This window comes from Mustela nivalis (assembly GCF_964662115.1).
Source record: "Mustela nivalis genome assembly, chromosome: 3".
Taxonomy (NCBI): domain Eukaryota; kingdom Metazoa; phylum Chordata; class Mammalia; order Carnivora; family Mustelidae; genus Mustela; species Mustela nivalis.
Window position 1 is genome coordinate 69214497 of NC_139022.1, and position 21240 is coordinate 69235736.

A 21240-nucleotide genomic window follows, 5' to 3' on the forward strand; every position below is an offset into this window, starting at 1 on the left:
CTTGCCTCCCCACTAACATATATATCTGTAAGGCAGAAGAGCCCACCAAATACCTGGAAAAGTCGGTCTCTACTGTTTCCTGGTAAATCACAGAACGTTCCTTTACAGGTAAAACAATCTTAAATGATTTCTGTGGCTTAGTTTTCTATTTTCATTTGTGATGTTTAATTGAGAGATTATTTTTAACAGATCAAAATTTCAAAATTTAAATCTTTAACTTTCTCAAGAAGTCAGATGATTCAAACTGTACTCAATTAGTCTGAGAGGGAAATATCCAGATTTAACTGCTGTAACTTATGTTAAGACACCAGAAATGCTAGAGAATATAATATAAGAGAATAAATGGGTCTTTACACACACCACTTTTTCCTTCCAAACTGGAAGGCATGACTCTTAAAAAAGGAATTATGCCTGTGAATCATCGTCTTGTACTGAAACATAAAATGTCAAACTTGTAAGGGAAAAATGTGCTATTCTATTGCTATTTGTATTTTAATTTTGTTTCTGAAACTAGTACTACAAAGAGAAAAGATTTAAGAACGATACAACTGTATATTTACAGATATTTGGAATTAGAGAACAGAAAATTTACCATACTTAAAAATACTACTAAAATAAACATTTTATTAATGAAAGTCTATAACATGTGCATCAAAAGTGACTACTGATGACGCATAAAAACTTACAATGTGTACCACATGATTTAATTTTTCAAACTTTATATATATATAAAAGCTATATTATAAATACAAAGCTAAACTATTAGAGTGCTAACACTACTGCTCATACAAAGAAACATAATAGGAAAATATGAATACATAAGACACTTAGTTTTGGTCCCTTTGGAAAAAAAGAACTAAGTTTTTTGTTGTTGTTGTTGTTGTTTTTAACATGGCTCCAGGCACAAAAATAGAATATAAGATGATAACAGCAACATTCTTAGTGTTTATCCTTGTAATTCTTTAAATGTCACCAGTCATAATTGCAATGAACTCCTCTTGATTTACTGTGATAAGAAAGAAAATGTAAGTCAGAAATGAACATTTTTTTCTCAGAACAATCCTAGTATTTTTATATTAAGTATCTTTAAATTTTATATTATACAAAATTATTAATAAACCAAGGCATACTTTTTTGGTATGTTTTTCTTTTACTTTTTTGATATGAAGTTGATCATGTTTATTAAGTGAACCTCGTGAATACAAAAATATATAACATGTGATAAACAATATAAATTTGTACTCTATAATATTACTGAAAAAACATAATTAAAGTTACAAACAAAAAAGTTCATCATAACCATAATATTTATATACACTGCACAAACAGTTTTAAAGCTTGATATTTTTAATTTCTTAAATGGTTAAATCCGCTTTGTAATCTTTATCCTACTAATTCATTTAGTAAACCCTTCCTTTATAAATAAGCTTATTAAATCTATCATGCAAGTATATTAGAATTCTAAAGGAAAATATGTGACAATTTTTTAAAAAGTCAAATTGTTGTTTTTTTTAACTTTATAATATTTAAAAGCCTACTAAAGAAAAAAACAAAAATAAAAAGTTGAAACCAGGTCACCAAACCTCAAAAATGTCTAAAGAAATTCAAAAATGTCTAGAGAAATAATAATTTTTAAAGATAAAAATTTAATCTCAATTAGCAAGGTAATACAGCGATTATATGTAAATGTAGAATTACTCATAAAGACAAATTATTAGTTCACCAAAACAATAAATAAAATTCAGTACGAACTTCCAGTTTAGAAATCCAATTTTAAGAAAGCAACCTAGAAATAAATAGGTTATTCTTATTAAATATAATTTTTAAAATCAATATATACACATATACATAAATTCTCAACAGAAATGTTCAGAAAAGAACACTTTGTCTTTGTAAAACAGGTCACTTCATGGGCTCCAAAATTTAACGCATACTTTAACAAAGCACAAGTTATGAATGATCATTTTGATAATGAAAATGAGAACACTATAATGAAAAGAAAAGAGACCTGGATTCCAGTCATTGCTCTGGGACAGAACAGTTCTGTGTCTCAGTTTCTTCATCTGAAAATACTGAACGACAATACCATCTTTTAGATGTTTCTACTGGGTAATAAACAGACACCAAGGTTCCTATTCTATAATATCTTGATACTTAAGTGAAGGTATTAGGTTATATTATAAAATTACTTTTAGTTTTCTTAGCAGTAACAATAGTATCACAATTATGAAAGATAATATCCTTATTCTTAGCAGATGCATACTAAAATGTTAGGGAGGTCAAGTTCATGATATATTTTTCAAACAATCTAGAATAAAAATATTATGACAAAGCAAATACAGTAAAATGTTAATTACTGAATCTAGGTAGAAGGTATAAAGGTGTTCATTGTACTGAACTAACATTTTCCTCTACGTTTGAGGAAAATGCTGAGGAGATAAAATATGTACATCAGGAATGAAATGTACTGGTTTCAGAAACCACACACAAAAAAAGTTTCAATAAATTATGAAGTTATGTTTCATAAGTGAAACAGAGAATAAAACAAAGTATTATCTATTATTAAAGCAAAACCAAGGGTGCTTGGGTGGCTCAACTGGTTGAGCGACTGCCTTCAGTCAGTCCAGGTCATGATCCTGGACTTCCAGTATTGAGTCCCGCATCAGGCCCCCAGCTCCTTGGGGAGTCTGCTTCTCCCTCTGACCTTCTCCTCTCCCATGTTCTCTCTCACTCATTCTCTCTCAAATAAATAAATAAAATCTTAAAAAAAAAAAAATTTTTTTTTTAAAAACTCTTAAAAAAAACAAAAAAAAGCAAAACCCAGCTCTCTGTGTTGAAAAACACTCCATCTTAATGGGAAAAATCTTTACTTCTGAGAAAAACTTAGGTAAGAATAAATCTTGACTTGGGCTTTGAAATAAAAACATATAATCTGGTTTAACAAGAGGTGGAAAGAAAGCTAAGGTAGGATACCATCAGCAATATAGTTTTAAAAAAGAGGGTGCCTGGGTGGCTCGTGTGGGTTGGGCCATTGCCTTCGGCTCAGGTCATGATTTCAGGGTCCTGGGATCGAGTCCCACATCGGGCTCTCTGCTCAGCAGGGAGCCTGCTTCCTCCTCCCTCTCTCTCTGCCTGCCTCTCTATCTACTTGTGATCTCTCTGTGTCAAATAAATAAATAAAATCTTTAAAAAAAAATTAAAAAAAAGAAAGAAAGAAAAGAAAATATTGTGAAATTAAGTTCTAAGGAGTTAAAAAGAATGAGATGTCCAGAGCTGATAATGAACCATGAATCCATGCATTTCAGTATTAAACATCTACAAGACACTATGACAGAGTAAAACAGAATATATAACCTATATTACTCAAAATGATCTTAACAAATTGTAGTAGTGATCTTTAATTTTTTCACTTAAAAACATGTTTCAACATGTTATGAAAGCTATGAATGTTTTCTCTCCCAGTTTAAAAAAGAAAAAATATATCTATACATATAAAAGTTTAAATAATTTCATCATTATACACTTTCACATTTAAGAACCTCTGACTCTGTCAATCTAGACTGAGGTATCTAGACCAAAATAAGAAATAAGAGTATGTTCTTAAGAAAAACCACCTTAGAATAATCTGACTATAAATTATTTTAATAGCATAACAGAGCTATGATCAAATTACTCAAAATCTGAAAAATATGATTTGTATGATTTGTTCCTTAAAGACCTAGAACTTTTTTCTCTCACCTATAAAATTACAACAAATTTCAAAATTAATTTTCATATATAGTTTTAAAATCACAAGAGTCAATTTTTGTTATATTTATGTATGAACACTTTAAAGTATTATACCATTTAAATATATTTTAAACTATTCAATAATTTCCACAGCCTAAAACAGAATACTTACATCCAAAAAAGTGGAAAGCTGAAGGGAAAGAAGAGGCTAAGCAAAGTAAATTAGCTCCTCTAGTACGAGTGAGCCTTTCAGGAAACTAAGAAAATCTGTATGCCTTTGTACATTTCCTTCTCTATCAATAATATCTTATATCAAGTTCCTATATCTAATAAATCTAGCATAATGCCTACCTTTAAATAGGCACCTGATAAAATATTTATTGAATCAAATACAACACTTCATTTTCCTCTACTCTGCCTTTTAACCAAATTTTCATAAGTCAATCATTTCATAGGGTAAATTCTATTACATGTCTTTTAAATATAGAATTTAGAGAAATGAGGCACCTGGGTGGTTCAGTTGGTTAAGCGTCTGCCTTTGGCTCAAGTCATATATCTCAGGGTCCTGGGATCAAGTCTGAGTCAGGCTCCTGCTCAGTGCAAGGGGTTGGGGCTAGTCAGCTTCTTCCTCTTCTTCTGTCCCTCCCCACCACTCATGCACATGTGCATGCTCACTCTTTCTTAAATAAATAAAATTAAGGAAAAAATAAGAATTAAGTACCTTAAAGACCATCTGGCTTTGGAGGGGGAAAAAACAAATTTTAGCATCTGAAGTGACAGTTGACTATTTTATTGAATACTGAGTATTGAATATTTCATATTATAACAGCATGTAACTTTCAGAACTCCATAAACATAGAAACCTAATTAATATTTTACTTTTTAGCCTAAAAGGCAATACAGTGGTGTGGATAAAAGCAGGAACAGGTTATTAATCTCTGAGCATTAGTTTCCTCACCTATAGATACATCTATCCTGTGCACTAATAGATAGTACTGTACTAACTTCACAAAAGCTATTATGAAAAATAATGTAATATATAATATAATATGCTAAGCACAGAATCTTAACATATTAACTACTAAATAAGTGTTAGTATTCATTATTTAAAGATGGTCCCCTAAGGGTTTTTATTTTTTTTTGAAGTTTTATTTGCTTGAGAGAGGGAGTACGCGTGCATGCATGGGCATGCACAGGTGGTGGGGTGCAGAGGGAGAGGGAAAAGGAGACTCCCAGGGAGCCTGACACAGGGCTCAATCCCAGGACCCTGGGATCATGACCTGAGCTAAACGCAGATGCTTAACTGACTGAGCCACCCAGGTGCCCCTCCCCAACCTTTTTTAAAGATTTTATTTACACTTTGGGTTTTTAAATGTTGTTTGTATTTTTCTAAAAAGATTTACTATGTTTTATATATATTGGGAGTAATAATAGGGAAGGGATTCTTTCTGTATCATTACCACAGCTTTAGTTATATTTTGCATTATATCTTTTTTTTCTGGAACTCCTCCTTTACCATATTTATTATTCTATATACACAATTAAAACAATTTTTTTTCATTGCTCCTAAATCCTAAAGTGTGAAAAATTCAAAAAGACAACAGAATTACTGAAGTGCTCAAAAAAGACAGCAAGCACTATGATCTTTACCAGTTTAACAAACACAAAGAAAACAGGTTATATCTAAACAAAACTACAGCCCAAAGAATCCAAATTAACAAGTTATTATAAAATCTAATTTGTACTTTGTCAAAAACGGACAGTTTTTCATATAGCTACAGAGACCCATATAAGTTAAGGCAGTCCCCAAAGCCAAACTAATGGATTACAGTTCTCATTATTTCTGAACATGAAAATGCCTTTCAACAATAATTTCCTGGACTTGCCATAATAAAAGTCATACTTATTTAGCATGCCTTGTTTGAGACATAGATAATGTCAAATAGCTACTATGAATTCTGAATAATAAAGTATTTTTATAAATCGCAAGCGCATTTACAGATATAAATAAGTTTATGTATGTATGTGCAATACTATTATTCATATAGTCGACAGACAATATTTGATTGCATACACTCAGACTGCATGCAATACTTCAGAAGGTCCCCACCCCAGAAACTCACATTCCAGATTGGAAACTACTAGATTAGATGAATTTAATATAAGAATATCCCCTCCCCCCCACAAAAAAGACAAATATTAAAAATAAAAGACTATGCATCACTGTATTTATTTGTAATCAATCACCTGGAAAAAAGAAAAAATGTTATTTGCCTATTAGTCATTTGAATAAATGACAGTAGGATGCCCAAGCAACAGTTATATGGAGACTTAAAGCACGTACTTAGAACCAAAGAAATGTTTTAAGGATGCACTAAAATCTTCAAGCAATGGAGCACAGGCATGAGCTCTGAGATTCAAAAGCAGCAAACACAGCAGACTAAAAGGGATGCAAGAAATGGACACATTTTCTAGGTGAAAGTTTCACATCAAGTTTGAATTTAAGAGGCAACTTCCTAATTGTTATTTTCTTCTAGTGTCAAATGAAGCTAATAACCAAAATCTAGCTTGCATGTACACAGTAGAGGAAAAGAAAATAACTATCTTTTGACACATGTAGTAACCATTACTAAAGACTTATGAAATAGACATGCCAAGATTCTCTATGCCATTGAAGATAGTACCCTTACAGAACAGGGTTGCTTTAAAGCTAGTTTAGGGTAACAGTAGACAGCTGGGGGAGACAGAAAAGTTTTTAAAACATGAAGGCAGTGGATACTAAATCCAAGTATTAGTGTGAGAGCTCAAGAAATCATTTAAATTTCCTCAAGTATTAATAATCTTTATTTTAAAATATAAATAAATCTATCAATATCCTTCAAAGACCTAGTATTAAAGTTTCATAATGCTTAAATAATATTTACACAAGTATAATAATGTACAGTTCTAAAGGACAATCTACAAACCAGGTTGCTACTGCCTTGCCTCCTTATTAAGCATGCCACTATTTCCAATATTTCCAGTAATATAGGTATTATGTATATATTTATGTATATATGTGTAGTTGATACTGTATCAATATATACTGACTGTAACACACAATCCTGCTTAGGGCTCAAGTCAATAAACATCAGAGTACTCATTATGTTCAAGAAAATGTGCAGGGGAGAGGTGCCCAGGTGGCTCAGGTGGTTAAGCATCTGCCTTGGGCTCAGGTCATGATCTCTAGGTCCTGGGATCGAATCCTGCATTAGGCTCCTGGTTCAGGAGGGAGTCTGCTTCTCTCTCTGTCTCCCCCCACTTCTTGGGTTCGTTCTCTCTCTCTCTCCCTCAAATGAGTAAAATCTTTAAAAATAAAATTAAATTAAAATTAAAATTTTTTTTTTAAATTTAAGGGGAATATAAAGATGAGTAAAGATACAAAAAAAGGACAACAAGCTTCCATTTAATGTTAGGGACCTTCAAATATCTTCCTTTAATACTTAAAACCACCCTGGAAGGTATCACCCTTCCCATTTTAATAAATGGGAAACCAAGACTCAGTAAACACTGAAAACTTGCACAACATTACAAAGCAACTACATACGTGGTAGAGATCCAATTCAAGTCCAGATCTGTAGGACTACAAAGCCTTAGGCTTTCACACTATGATTCCATACTGCTCTTAAGGGACTTACAATATACTGGAAAGATACACATGTATGTAGCTAACAGAAGGCATTGTATAAAAGCGTCAAAATACTTTGTTCCTCTAAATGGAAGTCTCATAATTCATCAGAGAATACTAGGGAAGGGTTTTGAGAAATAGATGAAGTTTAAAATGTACTAGAGAGGGGTACCTGGGTGGCTCAATCGGATAAGCATCTGCCTTCAGCTCAGGTCATGATCCTGTGGTCCTAGGATCAAGCCCCACATTAGGTTCCCTGATCAGCAAGGGAATCTGAGTTTCCCTTTCCCTCTGCCCCCTCCCTGCTCTTGCTCTCACTGTCTGTAAATAAAATCTTTAAAAAGAAAAAAAAAAAAAACTGTACCAGACAGACAGACATATTAGTAGACAAAACCTGGTAATTAGAACATTTTGGATTAAGGATGGCATGATGAAAAAGACACAGCATAAAAAAAGTGTTTCCAGGATAGAGTATATTTGCACGAGGCACGTATGTATGGGAAGTGAAGGTTAAAGCAGAAAAGTGGAAGACCATAGTGGGAAATAAAACTAGATAAGGCAGAACGTATCTTAAAAAGCTTCAAAATTTACTCTGTAGGCACCGAGGAACCATTCAGTATTTGAAGAGGGGAATGACATCATCAAACCTGTACTTTAGGAAAAGAAAGTTATCAATATGTTTGAGGGTGGAGGCTCAGAGGCATAGAGGGCAATTAGGAAGCTAAAGAGACCATATCTGCCTTCTTCATGGTGTAGCCCAGTTAGCACACAAGACACGGTATCCAGTAGGCATTCAAGGAAATAATGAGGCTATGATAGCATTAATAGAAAGAAATTAGGGCCTGAACTAAGGCAGCAGCAGTAAACAAAGATATAAAGAAAGATTCAAAACTTTCAAAGGGTAGAACCAATAGAAATTAGTTACAGTTTAGAAGTACTTGTAGGTCAAGGAAGAAACCACTAAAAGTGGATATTTTACTGAGTAGCTGAAATTTGGAGATGCTTCATCCTCAAAGAAAAGTAAAATAAATTCTTGGAAGTATGGGACCTCATACTACAAACAGTATAGTTGGTTTTAAAAGGTCTGCATCATTCTGAATTAAATGATGTGAAATGTTTACACAAAAAGCCCATGATAGGATGAACAATAATTATATCAAACAGACATTCTGTAATGGGTCTTGAAAATCATTTGCTTTTAGAAAAATTTACTATATGTATACATTAGGAATAATACCTGGAATATGTGTTTTACTTAAAACTTACTTTCTCCATCACCATCTTTATCAAATTCTTCTATCATAGCCCGAAGTTCTTCATCACTCATGTTTTCACCCAATTCTCTGGCAACACGTCGCAAATTCCTCAAGCTTATTTTACCTGAATCATCATCATCAAATAGTTTAAATGCCTTTAATATTTCTTCATGAGGATCTCTTTCCAATATCCAGTCTGTCACTACAGTTAAGAGAAATTTTAAAAATTTTCAAAACTTTATAATCACAAATGCATTCATCTGTGAAATCAACCAAGTGTTAGATGAGAATTAAAGTTGTGAACTGTTCAACATTTAGTTTGTAATAAACTGCCAAATCAGAGCCCCAAAACCCAAAAAGATAAACCTGAAATTAGAAAAATCAAATCCATATTTTAAAATTTAATCTACATTATCAACAACTTATCCTATTATAAGTAAGCAAAATTATCTCTTTTTATATAATAAAAAGGATTATATACCATATTTATTTAAGGTCTACGATTATCAAGAATTGTAGTAGGCTCCACTGACAGCAAGCACAGAAGTCTAGGAGTTTGAAACTTAGTTGTAGAGATGATATACCAACAAAACAATTAAGACTAATTAGATAAAAGATGTCTGATGTCTAAACAATAACATTACTGTTCCTCAAATTAAATCCAATTTAAAGACAAAAGAATCCTGACAAATTAATAAAATGCAGTGCCATCATTGATAAAGACACACTGTCAGACAGATGAAAATTCCACTGATATCTTCATGATTTGAGGAAACTCTGCGTTTTCCAAAAATGAAAAGCGGTTACCAAAAGGATTGAAAATGATTATAGTTAAGCTTCCATACCACCCCACCCCCAAAAAGAAAAAGGAAAGGTCTGAAAGATCCCTCTAAAGTCATGCCCATTTTGTTCAGCAAGAATAATTCTCAGACAACTAAAATTAAAAGTGATAAATACCAGACCTCAATAGTAATAATACATTTTAATAGGCTAAACGTAATAATAAACAGTATTTTCAACATTTGCAGTCTTTATTCAGTAGCCACAATAATACAATTAAAGTAAAAATCTGAGGTATAAATGTTTTTAAGTTACTAGATCAAATTCTGAAAATATCTAAGTAAACATCTTTGAAGTAATTCCACATGCTAGTCTACCACTACAACAAAAATTATTTATGACTTTCACTGTGCCATTAAAAATAACTCAGTCCTGGTGAGCTTTACAGAATCATTAAAAACTTGCGCAAATGTTTGTAGATGGGAAGTACTAGAATGTTTAATGCACCCCAAAAAAAAAATTCAAGCCCACAAAAAATTATTATTGTTTTGCCGCAATGTCATCATGTTTGGTTTGAGTAAGCTTTTAGGATAAGCATCTACATTCAATCATCCACCTACATATTTAGTAGTTTTCTATTATCCATTAATTGTACCTAAAAAGTCTTTCAAGTAACTAATTGAACTATATTACTAGAAGTATGCAAATCACCAAAGCTCATAAATATTCAATCAAAAAGGAGTTGGCATATATACAGCCATAACACCAAAATAAAATACCATGCTTAACTCTATGGCTCATACTCAACTTATTTTGAATTTAGTCCCAACAAAAAAGCAGGACAAGGAAAAAAAAAGTGTTAAGAAATTTTCTTCACCAATTAAATAATTTACATGACAGGTGAACCAAAAAAGCAGCTTGCTGAAAGTATTAATGTACTTAAAGAAGCAACAGGGTGATGTGGGGAACAGATGGGGCTCCAAGATGTATAAATTCTTATCCCACTAGTGCTTTAATTGTGTTAGTTACTTCAGACTTATGTGTATATATAATCTTTTATCAATACTTTGCCTTAGAATACAACTTTTCTTGGGAATTATAAATACCTACCATTCTGGACAACTAAAACATAATAACTTTATAGTAACTCTCTTCTATGCCTTCATGTTCTATTCCTATTCCACCAAGTAGAATTTAATTATAAGAAATACACTTTTTTTCCAATGAAAATAAGTCAACTAACATACAATTAAGGTGGGTTCAATCTAATTCACAAATTTCTGCCCATGAAATCTACTTTCAAAAAATTATACTACCAGAAATATATTTCCTCAAAATGGTTAGACCTTATACATTATAAAACTCAGTAAAGGGGCACCTGGGTGGCTCAGTTGGTTAAGTGGCTGCCTTCAGCTCAGATCATGATCCCAGGGTTCTGGGATCGAGCCCCACATCGGGCTCCCTGCTCAGTGGAGAACCTGCTTGCTTCTCCCTCTCCCTCTGCCTGCCTCTCTGCCTATTTGTACTCTCTCTGTGTCAAAACAAACAAACAAATCTTTAAAAAAACTCATTAAGAACACAGCACATTTTAAAAAAACACATTAAAATTTATCAAAAATCATTAAAAGTACTGCTGGAAAAACACTTTCAACTATATTTCTCATTGTCTTTTGGGGGTCTTTACACAAAAATACAAGTTACTTTAAACTCAACATTTTAGAACCCAAACTCCTCCTACTATCACCAAGAAAACTGGTGATGCCCTACCTCAAAATAGAGAATAGCACCATTCACAGATAATCTCCCATATTTGAAGTCTGAATATTTTGAATCCCATAAACCTAACCTGTGATTATGAGGACACATTTTTTACTCTTAAATAGGTTTCTTTTCATTCTTACACCCTCAGCATAATATAAGTATGTTATTTTCCTGTCTGCAGTCTCTCTTCCCTCCAACCCATCTTTAAAACTCTTAACCGAGTTACCTTTCTAAAACACATCATCTTCTCTTCCTCAGAAACTGAAAATGATCATCTACTGACTTAAGTCCAAGCATTACACATGATGCAACAAGACTTTACTTATTTGGCCCAATTCTATCCTTCCATTTCCCTAACCTCGACAACAGGAGACTACCGGAAGTTTCCCATACTATACTTCTACCATTCCACTCTTTGTTGATGCTATTTTCTCTGCCTGCAACGTCTTTTGCTACTCGTTCCTACAGTCTTCTCCTTAGGATGAAATTCTATTCACATCCCCAAAGGTCTAAATTAAAACTCGCCTCTGCAAAGTCTTCTTCAATTGCTCTAGACCTGGAATTGACAATTCTCTTTGTTTTTGTTAAGTGCCAGATAGTAAATATTTTTGGCTTTGAGGAAAGTATAAGATCTCTGACTGAACTACTTACTCTGCCATGACAGCACAAAAGCAGCATAAAAGATGAGGTAGTGTGGAAGCAACAGCTGAATTTGGCCTAAGGGCTGTAGTTGGACAACTCCTGCTCTAAACAAAATTATAACTTACCACAGAACACTACAGCTTGTTATTACCTACATTTAAATGGCAAGCTCCTTGAAAGAACCTTTTAGTAACTTTTAATTCCCCTCCCTCAACCCAGTAAAGTACCTATTGCCAAAAAATTCAGCAAATGTTTGTTAAATAAGCAAAGCAAAGACAGTAATGCAATTTTCTATTCTAAATAGGCAATGGAATAATTAGTTTGTGTCCCCCAAAAAATGAGTACAAACACCTGACTTATCTTGGTCTTACTTTAAAGGAGCAATTCCTAAAACACCTTTGATACTACTCACTAACCTCAAGCAGCCTAGATTCTTAACTTACATGAAACATACTTTAGTATTTTTTTCTAACATTGGGAAAATTCTGATTCAGTGTTAGACTTCATCTAGAAACATCTGTAGAACAATATCCTTCAAAAGTAACAGACAATACAGAAAACTAAGACTCAAATGCTTTGGTTTGGAGTTATTTATTCCAAAGGATAAAATACACATTCACCTGTGCTGTTATTATTGAAAAATAATTAACAAATGGAGAGAATACATAGTTCTTGACTGTGTATTTCTAAACAATAATAAATTTTTATTTGACTACTCAGATTTTTAATAGGCAGTATGAGGATAGCTAAAATATGTGCCAAGCTGGTCAAAAGTTCTATCTTTGAAAGTCAGAGCACAGTTTAGTCATTGTCATCTATTCTGGAAAGATACCAGTACCAGTGCTCTGTTTATAATACAGAAAAGATAGAGGATCAGGAAAAGGTGAAAATGGCATGGGACTCTGACTTTAACTGCTAATAAAATCGCAATTTCTTTTTTCCTTTTTTTTTTTTTTAAGATTTAATTATTTATTTGAGAAAGAGAGAGAAAGAGAGAGCAAGCATGAGAGGAGGAACATCAGAGGGAGAAGCAGACCCCCTGCTGAGCGGAGAGCCTGATATGGGACTGGATCCCAGGACTCCAGAATCATGAGCTGAGTTGAAGGCAGTTGCTTAACCAACTGAGCCACCCAGGCACCCTAAAATCACAATTTCAAAAACTGTATTTTAGGGGCACCTGAGTGGCTCAGTGGGTTAAAGCCTCTGCCTTTGGCTCAGGTCATGATCCCAGGGTCCTGGGATAGAGCCCCACATCCAGCTCTCTGCTCAGCAGGGAGCCTGCTTCCTCCTCTCTCTCTGCCTACTTGTGATCTCTATCTGTCAAATAAATAAATAAAATCTTTTAAAAAATTTAAAAAAAAAACTGTATTTTACTTAAGATGAAATGTGTTGAATAAAATTATTAATGATGATATAATGCCTAAAATAGCCCACAACTATGAAAAGAAAATAATCAGAAAAAGATAAATACATGAGTACCATACTTTTTATGTTCCATTGATGCATACACAATCATTACTAGGCACTAAAAGTGAAACAAAGACAATTTTTAAAAGTAGTAATAACAAATACCTAATAGTACTTTCTATAACTAGGCCCCTTTCTAATAAGCACGTTACTTATTAACTTATTTACTCCTCCCAAGAACCCACCAGATAGTATAACTATCCCCATTTTATAGCTGCAAATGAGACACAGACAACTAAAATGACCAAGTTAAACAGCTAGTTAAGTGGCAAAACCAAGATATGAACCCAGGAAATCTGCTTCCAAAATGTCCATGCTAAACCACTACATTGTACCAAATGTGCCTGAATTGTAGCTCTTTCCTAACAATATCATTGCCACTATATCCTAATACCCATTTCTATAAATCAACAATCTAAGTAAGAACTTGGACTAAGATCATAAACTATAGAAGAGTTTCAATACTGAAAACCTAACGGGATAAAGATGGCTCCCTCCCGACACCTGGGTGGCTCAGTTGGTTAAGCAGCTGCCTTAGGCTCAGGTCATGATCTCAGCGTCCTGGGATCGAGTCCCACATCAGGCTCCTTGCTAGGCAGGGAGTCTGCTTCTCTCTCTGCCTCTGCTGCCACTCTCTCTGCCTGTGTGCTCGCCTGCTCGTGCTCTCTCTCTCCCTTTCTCTCTCTCTCTCTCTGGCAAATAAATAAATAAAATCTTAAAAAAAAAAAAAAAAAAAAAAGATGGCTCCCTCCCTCTGCTCACGTAAATAAATCTACAGATTAGAAGAAAACAACATAATATACTCCCCAAAGGGATTAGCTGCCTTTCTGAACAGTTATTCCTAGTTGACAAGGTGGGGATCTTCTGTGTCATGCTTTCTTTCTCTTTTAGATTTATCCTTTAACTTCCTTCTTCCTCACCTTGATTTTGAATTTTCAGATTATTTGATGATATGAATCTCTTTTCCAAACTGCCATTTCTTTTTGCTTTCTATATTACTTCTTTCTGAATATTTACACAAAGTTTTGTATGTGTAACTGGATTTGCTCCTACACTTTTAAAATATCTAAATATAACTCTGATATGCTTATATCATGACCTATATAAAGTTGTATTACTGCTTTAGAAAATTTAATTTTAAAAACCCTGAATATATGTACATTCCATGTATAATATTCTAAGGACTATATTTAAATCATAATAGCAAAGTCTTTGCCTTCCAGAATCTTCTATTCTAAAAAAGCCTGATATATGCTTTAACTATTTCGCTAAAATCAACTATATGAAAATTCAATCATATTAAACTCATGGCACAGTATGCTTACTTAGTTGTTCTAAAATGTTTTCTCCTGCTTGAGTTTGCCAAATGCCTCCTTTACTATAACCCCTCTGCCCTCAACTTTAAACAGATGACTTTATTCACTAAGATCAAGTCATACAGAATATGTAGCCTCTTGTAAGCTTTGTCAACCTGATGGCATGCACTTCACCTACAGTCAAAGATACCAAATGCTAAAGCTTTTCTCTTCTCCCACTCTGCCAACAAAAATCACAAACCAGAATGGTCTTGGGAAATATTTTCCAAACAAAAGGATACTGAATTTTCTGTTTTACTCTTAGAAAATAATTTTTGATCACACTTTTAGTTTTATCACATAATATAAACACACATTACTTAGGAAGATTTCTTTCTACAAAAAACTATACAATAGTTCCTTGATTAGAATCTTCAGGATAAAAGACAAAATGGTAACTACCATAATGAAACTGCTAATCTTATTTTTTCTTCTTTAAAGTAAGAAGAGTGCTCCCAAACCCCCATACAATAACTATATTATATAGCAATGTTCAATAACAAAATTCCATAACCCAGAAAATCAAAAAAATACTAATATTAATGGATAATTTCCTAACAAGTGCTAATTACAAAGACTATTAAAATACACACCAACTTCATTAAAATCTTCAAAGGTGATTTTCCCTGTGGCTTCTCTGTCATAATCTTTAAGAATCTTCAGTACATCAGCTTTTTTTACATCAAACCCCAAGGCTCTCATTGCCACCTTTTGGAAAAAAAGGGAAAAGCAAAATTATAAAGCACTCTTTCGAAACAAGTGACTTCCAATTCTTAAGTAAGTTTTTACAACTTAGGGATGTCAGTACATTAGTAAAACATTTAATTCTTTTGCAAGTTTTAGGTCTCTAAAAAAATCAAAGTGATAGTTTTTCTCCATTACTGAAGATAAACAAATTTTTTTCATTTATATATCCTTTTTTTATAGGACAAGCCAAATGTTTATAAAATATACTATACAATGGACTGACTTACTATACAGATCATTTTAACAAGTTATTTATTCTCAAATGATTAACAACCAAAATGAAAAAAAGGCATAGCATAAGTATTAAAAATTTATACAAGAAGAGACAAAAAAATTAAAATAAGAGTTATCCTGACATTCTACATGATTAGTTATTCAGTATAAATAGTCCAGGCCCCTGAGTTTAAAGAAAGAGTAGATCTTGTTACTATTAACGAGAAAGGAGAGACATGATACTGATTAAAGAAGTCTTACTTGGAAAGGTCATTTGTTCTCTGATGAACGGATGAAATAAAGTAGAAGAGCACTGAAAAACTGGCTATAAAACAGACACTGACTTGAGGACAGTGAATAAAGCAGCTTACCTTACCTGAACAGGAAGAGCGCAGGTGTAAATAAGCGATTAGCAAGTGAGAAAAGTAGACAGTAGTAAAAGTGAGGGGAGCAGTCAATAAAAACCAAAGGTATCTGAACTTTATGCAGTGTACAATGAGGAGCCACTAAAGGTTTACGAACAATGAACAATATGAGGAAATAATCTTAGAAAGATTAATCTAATGGCAGTTTACAGAGTGAATGAGAAATGGAGGAATCATTTAGGAAGATCCTGGTATGAAATAAGATCCCAAACCAAGATCTTAACAATAGCTAACAAATGGAAGATAATTATAAAAGAATTGATCAAAGCTGGGATACTGAGGAAAAAAAAAAAAAAAAAACTGTGGAAAAAGAGAGCTAAAGAGCTATCAAAATGTTGCCTTTCTCATGCTGAGTGTGAAATCTGTACTACGCTAAACAAACTCTTGCATCTTTATAAATTATTCTAGGCCCTAAGGTTGACATTCTCCCCTATTAGCATGTGCCAACATCAGACATCACTTATACTGTTTGCAGCAGAGAAAGTATGTAAAGAATGTATTATTAACATGTTCAAATTAAAAGACAAATAACACTCACAATGTGAGAAAAGAATGAGTTACACACACACACAAAAAGTGAGAACTATTTAAATCCTATGGTATGAATTATTTTTATTATGTGAATGAAAAATAAGGCCCTCCATAGTAGTGTATTTTTATATTTAAAATACTATTTACTTTACAATGTGAAAAGTCTAAAAAGATGTTAGGATTTTATTATACTAAATATTAAATTTTTATTTTTTAATTTTAATTTTTTTTATTTTACTCTAATTTTATTACAGCATTTCACTGTGGACATCTAAAATGGTTTCATATGTCCACAACCATTTTAAATACTTTAGTCCAAAATGCAAATCATTTTAACAGAAAAATATACATTTTGAAGTACATACTATTACCTTTAATTCATGATAATCTATTGCTTCATCTTTGTCTGTGTCAAACAGTTCAAAAGCATCTTTAATTTCTTGTTTCTGTTCTTCAGAGAGTTCTCTTCTTTTTTTCCTCTTTGTTTTGTCTACTACTAGCTCATTTCTATGAAAAGAAAAAAATCTATTCAGTCTACTTTAATCCAATTCTCCTATGCATCTAAATGATTAAAATAAATTCCAAAACACAACAAAAAAATTAACCAATGAATAATTTTTTAAATTTCTACAAAGGAAGTATTTGGGAGAAAAATGAAGAAATTTCCCTTACATGAGTCAAAGCCTTGATTACCCCAGTCTAGCTGCTATAAATTTGCACTTCTAAAACTGAAGTGTTACAGGTTATTATAAGAAATGAGGACCTAACTTTCTCTCCTTCTGGCTTTATACTTATTCTCAATGATATTAACGTGGAAGAAATAAGAACTGTGACTAAAAAGCATTACTTTCATGACAAAAATCCCAACAAAAAACCAAAACACTCATATTTACTATTCACATTACTCTAACACATAGTGTTTAAAAAAAAAGGAAAATTCATAATTGATGATTACTATATATTTGGTTTATTTTTGAGAGCATTTGTAAGTTATCAAAATTACTACCAAAAGGGCATATAATTTAACAATTTACAAAGTTTTTTGGCATTGTAGGTTAAGTGATTTAGATTACACATTTTTAATGGTCTTTATTTACAATTTCTTCCACTGATACTAACAAATCAACCAAAATACTTAAGTCTAAATATACCATGAAAATCAAATGCCAAAAAGAAAAGTATATTTGGGCTAATTTTCTATAATATAAAGTGAAGAGTTAATGGTTTTATAAATCTCACTTGTAAATTTAGACTTAGTTTCTCATAAACCCTGGAATATTTTTTTTAAAGGAAATTTTATTTAAAAAGCCAGAAACGGGGCGCCTGGTTGGCTCAGTGGGTTAAAGCCTCTACCTTCGTCTGGGGTCCTGATCCCAGGGTCCTGGGATTGCCCCTCTGCGCCACAGGGAGCCGGCTTCCTCCTTTCTCTCTCTCCCTGCCTCTCTACCTACTTGTGATCTCAATCTGTCAAATAAATAAATAAAATCTTTAGGAAAATAAGTTAAAATTAAAAATAAAAAAACAGAGGAAGCCTGGGTGGCTCAGTTGGTTGGACGACTGCCTTCAGCTCCGGTCAAGATCCTGGAGTTCTGGGATCGAGTCCCACATCGGGCTCCCAGCTCCACGGGGAGTCTGCTTCTCTCTCTGACCTTCTCCTCATTCATGTTCTCTCACTCTCTCTCTCTCAAATAAATAAATAAAATCTTTAAAAAAAAAAAAAAAGATTTTTTTAAATAAAAATAAAAAGCCAGAAATGTCTTATACTGATCTTAGTGTTTCAAAATTTCAAATGCGGCTGCAACATCCATATGAGAACATGTTTTGAAACCAAACAGTATCAAAAAACTTTAAAATGTAAAACTTGGTTGAATTTAATCAAACGTGTTATCTATTTACTTATGTTTTGCTCTCTAAAAATCTACAACAAAAGGCAGGAGATGAGTAGAACGTGATCAGAAGAGGTATAATAAAGCTGAGGAAAACCTTTTCTCACAAGAGACCGGACTTCACACAAGCGTGGTCATTCCCGGGGTCATTTTCTCTGGACTGCCAAGTCCACCACAGCCCTACAACTGCTTCCAGGCAAGGCTACCACCATAACCTCTCAGACGAACGAGGCACCTATTTAGAGACGCGTAACTACCTGTTTTTAAGGTAAAACGTCTACATGGCGCTGGGGGCAACAGACAAGGGGGTTAGAGGTTGGAAGAGAATGAAAGGTAAAGAAACTCAAAAAAATTGAAAACCCAAAGAGAGAGATTACCAGTGAAAGTCATTTAAGTGTGTCTCCAGTTATACCTTCAAACAGAGACCCACGATAAGAGCAAGGAACGGTTTTATGTTATGGCCAAAATTTAGAGTTTCAGGCCGGCATCGCCGCAGCTGAGGTGGGGCCGCAGACCAAGAAGGCGGAGCTGAACCGAAGGACGGAGCCTCCCCGGCCTGATTTCTCGCAGAAACACCGCGAGAAGAAACATCGCGATATTTCACTCTCTTCACTCAACTGGAACCACCCACCCTCTTGATGGTGCAAAGGCCAAAGCGCTAATAGACGTTAACTAGCTCAACAAAAATGCACGGGACTCATCACCTGCGAGACACCAGGGCCCCCAGGGTGAGGGGTCCGGGCCCGGGAAGGTTGGCGGAGGCTCCTCTCCCACGTCCCAACCTGCACCCCCTTCCTCGCCTCGGCCCCAACTACCTCCCTTCCACACACACCCGCCCTGGGGCCCGCTGCGGGGTGTGGAGAGCATTGCGGCCTCCTCATTACCGACCTCAGAGCTAAACTCATTTTCTCTTCGGACAGAGACGTTCCTCTCAAGAACGATTTTAACGCCCTATCCAAGGCAGCACAACTTCCACAAGCCGTTCAACAGACAACCACGACCTCAGCGGCCTCAAGGACCTCCCACAAGGTAGACACTTCTGAGCCGGATTGGTTGACATTGCTGACGTCCTGCCCATTAAGGCGGAAGCGTCACGATTCCTCTGCTCTCATTAGGCATATTTCGCGTCAATCAAGCAAACGGCCCTTCCCTCGCCTCCTGCGGCCCCTCCCCCCGCCCTTTGGATTGGCCTGTTGCGGTTTCCCCGAATCCTTTGCGGAGCTGGGGTTTTGGTATTTGCGTGGTGCGTTGGGCCAGTGGGTGGTTGGACCTCGCCGCAGGCTAGGGGGGTCTTGTTACTTGTGATGGGAGACCGGGGACAAAACATACAGCTCCAAGAGGAAGAAAGGGGAAGAGGCATGGCCGCGGGGTTAGCCTCCTCAGCTAGGAGGAGGGAATAGCTGGGGAATGAGGTCTAACAAATTTGGCTTCGCTCTATTCTATAATCTTGGATGGTCTGAGTACATGGGGAGTTTGTTTAAAACGTATCCTTCTCCCGCTTCTTTTTTTCCTTACAAACTATCCAAGTGATTCCAAGGCAGGTGCTGTAGATTACATTTGTATCATTCGGGGGTTGGATTATGAGGCTATTACAGTGAAGCGGTACTTAACCGTCCCTTAGCTCCCCTCTTCCTCTTCGAATGAGTTTGTTCTCTTACGTCTCTATTTTCCAGTGTTATAAGCTGCTTATGCACATTATGTTATCTGAAGTTGCAGACTAAGTTCTTGAAGCTCATTTGGGTAATCAGTTTTCTTGAGGTGCAGGATTCGCTGTTCTTAGTGCCTAATACAATGCCTGATGCATAGGTGCTCAATAAGTATTTGTTGCACTGAATGGAATCTTGCGGTGAAAACCCACAAAGCACTGAACTAAGCCGTAAACCTTTTAAAGGAATAAAATAGCCTGAATGTGGGGGTCAGGCAGGGGAAGGGGGAAGATCAAGAAACCCTATGGTATATGTATAAGGGAGGTGTATACACACACACAAATACACGTTTAAAGAAGGGAAAGAACACAATAGGACAGAAGAAAATGATTTGGCCTATAAGTTAGGCCTAGAAGGATGAGCTAAGAAAAAGTTCAAGGATAGCCCCCCAAAAAACAAAATTAGGAAACGTCCCTTTTAAAGTACTTTTTAAAAGATTTTTTTTTAAGATTTTACTTATTTATTTGACAGAGAGAGATCACAAGTAGACAGAGAGGCAGGCAGAGAGAGAAATAGAGGGAAGCAGGCTCCTTGCTGAGCAGAGAGCCCGATACGGGACTCGATCCCAGGACCCTGAGATCATGACCTGAGCCAAAGGCAGTGGCTTAACCCACTGAGCCACCCAGGCGCCCTCTTTTTAAAGTACTTTTTAAGATAAACTTTGAGTCCAAAAAAAAGGGGAATATTGCTGCTAATAAGGTTTTTGGTAGTTTAAAAGGGAGGTTGGGAGGTTGGGATGCCTGGCTGGGTAAGTCTGTAGAGCAGGCAACTCTTGATCTCTGGGTTGTGAGTTCAAGACCCACACTGGGTCTTGAACTTTTTAAAACTTACTTTTAAAAAACTTTTTAAAACTTACTTTTTAAAAATTACCCCCAAAAACGTAATAATAAAAGGGAGCTTTACAAATTATTAAAATACCTCATATAACTTCATGCTGCCAATAAATATTAATATCAAAATGGTATAGTCACTTTTTAAAAGATTTTATTTATTTATTTATTTGACAGACAGAGACCACAAGCAGGGGTGGGGGGAGCAGGCTCCCTGCTGAGCGGAGAGCCAGATGTGGGGCTGG

General features: G+C 34.7%; 1 protein-coding gene and 1 long non-coding RNA gene across 5 annotated transcripts in view; one reads left to right on the forward strand and one right to left on the reverse strand.

Annotated features, from left to right (window-relative positions):
- Positions 1 to 604: 604 nt before the first annotated feature.
- Positions 605 to 19499, reverse strand: CETN3 (centrin 3). 3 transcript variants are annotated; one of them, XM_082724401.1, is made up of 5 exons: positions 19348 to 19499; positions 16945 to 17080; positions 15251 to 15365; positions 8663 to 8854; positions 605 to 1006 (listed from the first exon to the last, which is right to left on the reverse strand). In XM_082724401.1, the coding sequence occupies exons 1-5, from the start codon at positions 19362 to 19364 to the stop codon at positions 963 to 965; spliced, it is 504 nt and encodes a 167-aa protein (XP_082580527.1). In that variant the 5' UTR covers positions 19365 to 19499; the 3' UTR covers positions 605 to 962. The 3 variants fall into 3 exon arrangements, with proteins under 3 accessions (XP_082580527.1, XP_082580526.1, XP_082580525.1); XM_082724400.1 differs by lacking the exon at positions 605 to 1006 and adding an exon at positions 1794 to 2072 and having other exon boundaries at positions 19348 to 19494; XM_082724399.1 differs by lacking the exon at positions 605 to 1006 and adding an exon at positions 3895 to 4409 and having other exon boundaries at positions 19348 to 19494.
- LOC309861471 overlaps positions 19380 to 21240 on the forward strand; it is a 59649-nt gene continuing 57788 nt past the window's right edge. The window contains exon 1 of one of the 2 annotated variants that reach the window (XR_014309957.1): positions 19380 to 19488. This is a non-coding gene — a long non-coding RNA (uncharacterized lncRNA). The remainder of the gene's footprint in view (positions 19489 to 21240) is intronic. The other variant, XR_014309958.1, reaches the window with a different exon arrangement.

Coding starts and splice junctions, on each gene's coding strand:
- CETN3 (XM_082724399.1), bottom strand. Junction 8,855..15,250: donor TGAAGATTTTAATGAAGTTG/GTGTGTATTTTA, acceptor TCTTAACTGTAG/TGACAGACTGGATATTGGAA. Junction 4,410..8,662: donor TAAAGATGGTGATGGAGAAA/GTAAGTTTTAAG, acceptor TATTTATTTAAG/AAAGAGTGAGCATGCACATG.